At 35.4% G+C, this 8,687-nt stretch overlaps 1 protein-coding gene across 1 annotated transcript; it reads right to left on the bottom strand.

The window, feature by feature from the left end:
* Positions 1 to 3,212: 3,212 nt before the first annotated feature.
* On the bottom strand, positions 3,213 to 8,687 carry LOC123864589 (gustatory receptor for sugar taste 64f-like). The gene is made up of 7 exons (XM_045905152.1): positions 8,588 to 8,687; positions 7,868 to 7,986; positions 6,233 to 6,387; positions 5,140 to 5,202; positions 4,214 to 4,376; positions 3,619 to 3,708; positions 3,213 to 3,269 (listed from the first exon to the last, which is right to left on the bottom strand). Exons 1-7 carry the CDS (start codon positions 8,685 to 8,687, stop codon positions 3,213 to 3,215), a joined length of 747 nt encoding a protein of 248 aa, XP_045761108.1.

Here is an 8,687-nt window from a genome sequence, read left to right as displayed (position 1 = left end):
TAATAATACATAATCTAGTATTCGTCTAAGACTTTGTCTACGTAAATGTAGATTTTAAAAAAAACCTATGGGAACTCTTTCATTATCCAAGATAAAAAGTAGCCTTTAATTAAAGTAAAACAACGCATGTTTCGTGAAAATTTACACACTGCTAGGCCGGAACTGGCCTGACGCATTCCTTGCGTCTCGATAAACGTGGACGTGATTGGTTGCAAGTGGCGAGGACCTATATGTGATTGGTTAATATCAAATATATTAATAAAATGGAAGCGCGCGACAAGGCACTGTATAAGCGCTTACCTAGGTTATCCCTACAGATCGATCGTCTAGCATGACATAGGTTGACGTAAAACTGATATCCTCGTTTGTATCTGCTGAACATCATGCACACTGGCTGGTAGTCGTCTAAAGGAAGATCTTGGCAGACTTTACTACAGGTATCTTTGTAAGTTACTTCTGATCGTATAATCCGACCGAGTGCTGATGATAGGGCTACAATTTAAAGCAAGAATTGATAGTTGATCATTATACTTCTTAAAAATCCTGTGAATATTCTTTGATTTTTCGGGATAAAAAGTAGGAATCTATATCCTATCAAAAACTTATGTAGATCCATTGCTCTTTAACGCCTTGATGGAAGAACAAGCCAAAAGACAAACGTACTTTCATATATTTATAATATTAAGTGTAGGATAGACAGTGCTAAGAACTTGATAATAGCTTCTGATCAACGTAGGAAGGCATCTCTAGACAATTTTAAACTAAGTTTGGAAGTTAGGAAGACAAACAAGATTTCTTAATGAACTAAAAAGGCATTAAATGAAAATTGAAGCCAAGAAGCTGTACTTAATTTAGACACCAAAAACTAAATTTGCTTATGATAAAGGCTACATACTCACTCATGAGAAAGATCCATTTTACTGGCTTAAGATATATCATCATTACATTTTTTTCCAATAGTTATAATTACTTATTGTTGTTTAATAAATATTGTACGTTAGAAAAACGATAACGCTTAGGTATATTTTTGAAACAGCATAACAAATATTTAATGCAGCTGAAGTCATAAAGTTCTATACGATCGTAACAATAAATATTTTTAGTACTTTTTTATATCAACCACGAAAAGTAACTAGCATAGTACTTCATCCTAACGTAGTCTCGGAATTTAATAAATAATAATCAGTATAATTTTGGAATACCTACCTACTATTCGAAACGAAATTTTATCTATACTACTAATAAATAAAATTGGAGTGTCTGTCTGTAATTTCGAAATAACTACCTCATATTAAGCTCATATGGTTATTTGAACGATACCATAACGGAATCACACGTTTTTAAAATTTTTGTCTGTCTGTCTGTCTGTCTGTCTGTCTGTCTGTCTGTCTGTTTGAAAAGGCTAATCTTTGGAACGGCTGAACCGATTTTGACGGGATTTTCACAGACAAGTAGAGAATTGGCCAGGGTGTAACATAGGCTACTTTTTTAACCGACTTTCAAAAAGGGAGTTGTGTTTTTCTACCTATGTACACCGAAATCTCCGAGATTTCTGAACCGATTTGCGTAATTTTTTTTTTAATCGATAGAGGAACTTTGTGACATTGTTTCATAAAAAAATTGGATTCCAACTCCTCAATCCTGATGCTGCAGGGGATCTCACCATCAATACTGATGGGATTTAGAAACTGTCGGTTATAAATTGATTGATATTGAAGGTATCTGTACCAAGTAAAGACTTTGTTGTTGACCTCGAGGACCCAACTCCTCAACTCTGATGCTGTAAGGAATTGCATTCCTAATACCTGGTGATCCCTCGGGATTTTTAAAGGATCATCCGTTTAAATGTTTTTACGTGGTACAGAAACACGTTGCATCCCGGGGATGGGCTATTACGGATAGGCTACTTTTGTCCTGGGAAATCAAAAATTCCAACAGGGTTTCAGATCCAAAATCCACGCGGGCGAAGCTGCGGGCATCAGCCAGTCATAAATAAACATTGATCTATTCTTGGACCAAGTGCAATGTTGTTGTTCAACAAATAAATACGTCATAACAGCACAAAATTACATGCAGCTAACTTTGGTATAAAAACATCGGTTTAAAGAAATATACCTATTTAAAAAATATCTTAATCTTATCAACTTGTACCTACTCGTATGTATTAAAAGAAATATTATTTTGAATATTTAACATCTGAATACGAACCTAAGTCATTGCGAAGTAAAATTATTTAAGTTATCGCAATTTAAATAATTCATGTTCAAGATATTGACTAAGTTGAATTCGCTTAACTTTGTTTTAGTAAGACGTGTTACAAGAAATAAAACTTCATAATTTTGATTGTCACATTCAGAGGAGTTCATTCGCAGCGTGCTTCATACAAACGTTGTTTGGGGCTCATTCGAATTGTCATAATTAGCCTATTATAGGGTGTCTATAATAATAGACATCAACTACTGGTCATATTACGTCTCTTTTCGGGAATTCCCCACGACTCGGTCTTACAGCGTTTAAATCCAGCGCCTCTCTGTGACTCATTTTGTGGGCATTAGGCAGGGCACATAGTCCAAAAAAAATTTACTTTTAATTTAATTTGTCTATTCACTATTTTGAATTAATGTATTTGCATGCCAGCTTGGCGTGATACAGCTGGACTATTTCTATAATTACACCTGTAATACCTGTATCAGCAAATAAATAAATTGATTGAAAAAAAAAAAAACCGATTGCCATTGGGGTCCAAGGTACTGAAATGGTGACCTTGCACCGGAAAGCGCAGCGTTGGAACACTCCCCACTAGGTGGACGGACGACATCAAGCGAGTCGCAGAGAGCCGCTGGATTCAGGCGGCGCAAGACCAAGCGTGTGGAAGACCCCACAAGAGACCTTTGTCCAGCAGTGGACGTGTATCGGTTATTGATGATGATGATGATGATGATAGCCGTGGCGATATATATAATGATTCTAGCTGATAATCAGCGCTGTATCAGAGCTGAACTGGAACCTTTTTTCAGTTATCCTGGCGCTCCTATTAGATAGGTATTAGGTACGTTGGGAAAATGCTCGAGTGGTGGCGGTCAGGGTAACTCTACTTTAAAAGTGTTGTATTGTAAGTGCACAATCATGGAAATTAAAGGTTTTTTTTTCTTCTTTCTTTCAGATACGTACATAGTATTGAATTTACATAATTTTTTAACTTAATTAATTAATTAACTTTTTACAAACTGCAGCAAAACAAGTTCGTAGGTCACGATAGTTCCAAAAATCTGAAACAATTTTATACAAGTGTAAATTAAAAATTTATAACACCCCCGACAAGTGAAGGTCACAGTAACTACAAAAGAGCTGATAACATTCAAACGGCTGAACCGATTTTCTTGGATTATAGCTAAGAACACTCTCGATCAAGCCACCTTTCAAACAAAAAAAAAACTAAATTAAAATCGGTTCATTAGTTTAGGAGCTACGATGCCACAGACAGATAGGTACACAGATATAATACACGTCAAACTTATAACACCCCTCTTTTTGGGTCGGGAGTTAAAAATACAACTAATTCACTATGGACATGTTATTAGTGGATAAAAGTCATGAGAAACTCCAATAAAAACTTACAGTTAAAATGAGTTCTTTGTTGACATAGAAGAAATTGAGGCCAGTTAATGCCACCGTATTTCCGTGTATTTGTTCAATAAATCTTTGAATCTGAAAAAATAGGTACGTGAATTAAAAGCCTTGGTTCGTAATAGTAGGATTCTATGAATCCAAAACCTCAACTTTGTCTATAATAATTGAGAGCGGTAACTAAAATCATAACCCTTCCTTTCGGCTTTGCCGTAGTCGGGTAAAAAAGACGCAAAGGCGTAAGGGAAGGTTGTTATGGGCATGACGTACAATAGTTCGCGGATGTTTCGAAACACAATAAGGGCCAGCGCAGACCGATCGTAGCGAGTGAGGGCGAATAGAGTCACAAGTTTTAAAGATCCCATGGGAACTGTTCGATTTTCCGGGATTAAAAGTTGCTTATGTCCGTCCCCGGGATAACCCTGTAAAGCCTGCCGGGAAGCTAACCCTGTACCAAATTTCCTCAAAATCGTTTAAACTGTTGGGCCGTAAAAAGGTAGCAGACAGACAGACAGACAGGCGCACTTTCGCATTTATAATATTAGTATGGATTAAGCTTTTGGTTCCTTGTATGATGTTATCTTACCTCAGTACAGAATGTCGGTGACGGCACGCTGTAAAGCACCGGTGCTACTACCAGAGACGCAGAGTGAACCTTCGCGGCGATGATAGCTACTGCCAAGGATCGCAGTAGCACAAATACCAGGGAATACGTGGCAAACATAATTAATAGGTAGTCAGGTATGAATCTGAAAATACAGAATGTAATCAGAACACTAGCAAAAACTTCGCGTTATCATTATGCGAATAACCATTTATCTTATCTTGTAGTTTTAGTGATTTAGTACTTTTCAAACCCGCATTGTATAGCGTGCAAAACTCGCGTCAATGCCACATCTACGACGCGGCTTCGAGTGACTTATTATGGAACGTCCGTTGACTTCTAGCGTCAGTCAGATGTTTTATTTGCAATATTTGAGTTTCGAACACTTGGTGCAAAATTTTAGATTTCTAGGTCCAAGAGTTTGGGTTAGTCAGTGAGTGTATCACGACTTTTATTTTTATCCGATTTCAAAAAAAGAGGAGGGTCTCAGTTCGACTGTATGTGTTTTTTTTTGTATGTTAGTTACGCGATTACTTCGCCAAATATGAAGTCTAAAGAGGGTTTTCCAAAATTTGTAAAAACCACACTCGTTGCTAGTTTTAAATTGTCGATTTAATTAAAAAAAGTATGTCTAATTACGTTAAATGTTTATGACGTCACATCTGTGTATTTCATACAAACTCCCATGCTAAGCGAGCGTTTTGACGTTTGATAAAAAGTCGCTTAATTATCCCTATCGTAATTACAAACTTGGAGAAGTTACAAACTTGAAGGCTACTTGTTACCCTTGAAAATGAAAAAATTCCCGCGGGATTTTTAAGATCCTTAATAAACGCGGGCGAAGTCGCAGGCATCAGCTAATAGTATAGGTAGGTAATTCTTATTTACAGCCGTAAGTAACTACTAACCCGGTAGAATCCTTTTCATTGTAGTTGGGATAGTTAAGACATCGCTGTAGATGAAAACCATTTCTGTAATTATAACTCAAAATTTAAACAATCCCCGACACAAAAACCCTTTTTAGGAAAACTAGAATAGAGCTGATAACTTTCAAATGGCTGAACCGATTTTCTTCGATTATAGCTAAAAACACTCTCGATCAAGCCACCTTTCAAGCAAAAAAAAACTAAATTAAAATCGGTCCATACTTGTAGGAGCTATGATCTCACAGACAGATACACAGATACACACGTCAAACTTATAACACCCTCTTTTTGGGTCGGGGGTAAAAAAAGGTTATGAACTAGAGAAAATAATACTTATAGGAAAATAAAATAAAGAACAAAGATTTAGTGCGTTCAGACTATAATTTTGTAACAATAATCATGTTTTATTTTATTAAATCTTCCAAGGGAAGCTCACCACAATAGTAAATGCTGTATTTTTAAACTCAAGTTTATTACATCAAAACTATTTGAAAATGTGTAGTAAATGCAATTTACTAAAATGTGTTTAAATTTTCACAGTAAAATGACTATACTAAGTGGGGTATCATATGACGTATCATATTATCTGTACGTTCTAAAACAGATTTTTATTTATTTTTATGCATACTTGTTTTTGATTTATCGTGCAAAATGTCGAAAAAATACTCGAGTACCTACAGGACCCTCGATGCCCGAGTCCGACTCGCACTTGGCCTTTTTTTTTTAACTGGGACAGTATGGGGAAATTCAAAACCATAGGAGATACAAAGAAACTGTCTTCAGCTCTTTTTTTGTGAATACAATTTTGGCATAGCCACTTTTTTGGTCAAGCGTGAGTTGTCCATAAAAATCAAATCAATTAACCAAAAAATTGATTATGCCAAGGAATTTTTCACAAAAAAAGAGCTGAAGTTTCCTGAGACAGTATCTCATATGGTTGTAGATTTCCCCATACTGTCCAAGTTAAAAAAAAACACATAATAACATTAAATTTAGAAACAAAGCTAATCGGTACTATTGTGGCGGCTGTCCTTTGCTTACAAAATATATCAATTTTAATATACAAACAACTTACGATATAGTATAGTGAAGTTTCAAGCACGAAAAGTACAAGTTACTTGCGAAAGAGATCAATACAATACCGTTGATAGAGTCATCGAAGCAACGCACCAATCGCGATACACGATTGTAGTCAATGCGTAATTTCCTCCAATAGCTTGAGGGTAGGTACTGAAATATTTTTGTTTAAATTAATTATTAATTTTAAGTTAAGACTTTTAGGACTAACTTTTAAAGAATATACTCTTAGTAACAAGTGTAAATTAAAAATTTATAACACCCCCGACGATCCAAAGTATTTGAGTTTTCCAAAACATCATTTTCAAATAAATAATTATGTATTTAGGCAAAGTCCATCTTGACAGCTTGACATTTGTCTATTGACATAATATTATGAACCTAACGGTTATCTAACCTTCTTTTCTACAAGAAAACTAGAAAAGAGCTGATAACTCTTAAACGGCTGAACCAATTTTTTTAGATTATAGCTAAGAACACTCTCGATCAAGCCACCTTTCAAACAAAAAAAACTAAATTAAAATCGGTTCATTCGTTTAGGCGCTACGATGCCACAGACAGATACACAGATACACAGATATACAGATACACAGATACACAGACACACAGATACACAGACACACAGATACACAGATACACACGTCAAACTTATAACACCCCTCTTTTTGGGTCGGGGGTTAAAAATAATCCTAGACCGCCGACTTACAAAATTCAAGATGGTCATTAGAGCGCTAGCAAAAATGAAGACAGATGATAGTACAGGATGATGAGTGATGACTGATAATATACCACAAAAAAAAGGTGAACGAAAGAATAAAAATAATCCGGTATCTGTTTAAAGTTCGCAATGTATTGCAAATAAAACACCTGACTGGCGCTAGAGGTCCACGAACGTTGCGTAGATAGACGTTGAATCGTGGGCGGGAGATAGACCCCGAGTTTTGCACGCTATACAATGGTTGCGGGTTTGAAAAAAACTAAATCACAAAAACTACAGGTATAAGGCAAATGGTTATTAGTATTGGACTGTGTTTAAGTAGTATAATAATTATAACGCTTAGTTTTTGCTAACGTTTATATTACACTATGTATGGTTGGCATGTACTATTTCAGTAAATCATGCACTATTTCAGTCTATCATGAATCTACTTAGATATTATTTTAGTAAATCATAAATCTACTTAATATTTCAGTCTATCATTAATCTACTTAGGTACCATTTCAATAAATCATGAATCTTCTTATTACTTTTAGAAATCATGAATCTATTTACTATTTCAGTATATCATAAATCTACTTAGCTGCTATTTCAGTAAATCATGAATCTACTTACTTGTCCTTCTCTAGATAGAATAACTTTATTTATCTGTACCAAAATAGATGTTAGGTACAGGCTTATGCAAATAACGAATAAGCCTAGATAGCTCCAAATCATTGTTACAAGGTAGTTAATGACCTGTTAAAAAATTTATAAATTATGAAATAGGGGTCAAGAAGTGCTGATTCTTGTGTTTAGACTTCTGTTCATTATTCTATTCTGTTTATTAACTATAAAATTATTCAACTAAGTTTATCTTCACTAAAAGTTGGTACATACCACTAAATAGATTAAAAACCCTTTTGAGTATGGTACATCGAAGGCACAGATCCAGTAATAATTATACTTCATATATGCTTCCAAGACGCTAGTACTGTTTGACCCACACTCTTGGACAGCTGAAAATTTTACTGCTATGGACATTGAATGTTCCACTGTAAAGAAAAGTTATTTTTGCAAATTAAATGCACAGTGGTGCAGTCACAAAATTCAATCCCTAAAACTGTTGCGATATACACAATTGTATCACGATTATGTAAAACTTGATGATACCTGTGACTTCATCCCCGTGAATTTAGGTCTATTAAAAATCCCGTGGGAACTCTTTGATTTTTCGGGACAAAAAGTATCTTCTGTCCGTCTTCAGGATGCGAATGCAAAAACACGTTGATCCGTTGCTCTGCTGCAACGTGATTGACGGACAAAACAATAAACCAACAGACGAACAGAATTTCGCATTCAGGTATAGATATAGTGGTTTTTAGCATTTGATCAAAAGCAGTCGCAGGCGTTTTGGAAGCTCTTTCTACTACTATCCAACACTAGCACTTCTCTTTTCAGCAAAGGTTGCCTGGTAGAGATTGCTCCAAGCAATATAAGGCCGCCTTTGCTCACAATTGTTTTTTCTGTTTTCTTCTTTCTGTGTTGTGATCCTTTACATGTGTTTTTGTGTGCAATAAAGTGTTCTATCTATCTATCTATCTATCTATCTATCTCTTTCAGTGTTCAGCCGAATGTTGTTAAATAAATTCTTACCAAGTGCGAATCCAATCATTACAATGACGGCAAAATTGCATTTGTATTTGATACAAGGGTCTATGTATTCGTTTAGGTCCGCAGTCTCCAGTTGCCTCAT

The sequence above is a fragment of the Maniola jurtina genome, chromosome 4 (genome assembly GCF_905333055.1).
Source record: "Maniola jurtina chromosome 4, ilManJurt1.1, whole genome shotgun sequence".
Classification (NCBI taxonomy): Eukaryota; Metazoa; Arthropoda; class Insecta; order Lepidoptera; family Nymphalidae; genus Maniola; species Maniola jurtina.
This window is presented reverse-complemented; position numbering and strand designations above follow the sequence as displayed.

Bases quoted from the DNA above. Each gene is read 5' to 3' on its own strand.
- LOC123864589 (XM_045905152.1), bottom strand. From the start codon at position 8,687: ATGAGGCAACTGGAGACTGCGGACCTAAACGAATACATAGACCCTTGT. The intron at 7,987-8,587 runs GTAAGAATTTAT...TTTTCTTTACAG, and splicing joins AATGATTGGATTCGCACTTG to TGGAACATTCAATGTCCATA. The intron at 3,270-3,618 runs GTAAGTTTTTAT...AAATTGTTTCAG, and splicing joins ACAAAGAACTCATTTTAACT to ATTTTTGGAACTATCGTGAC.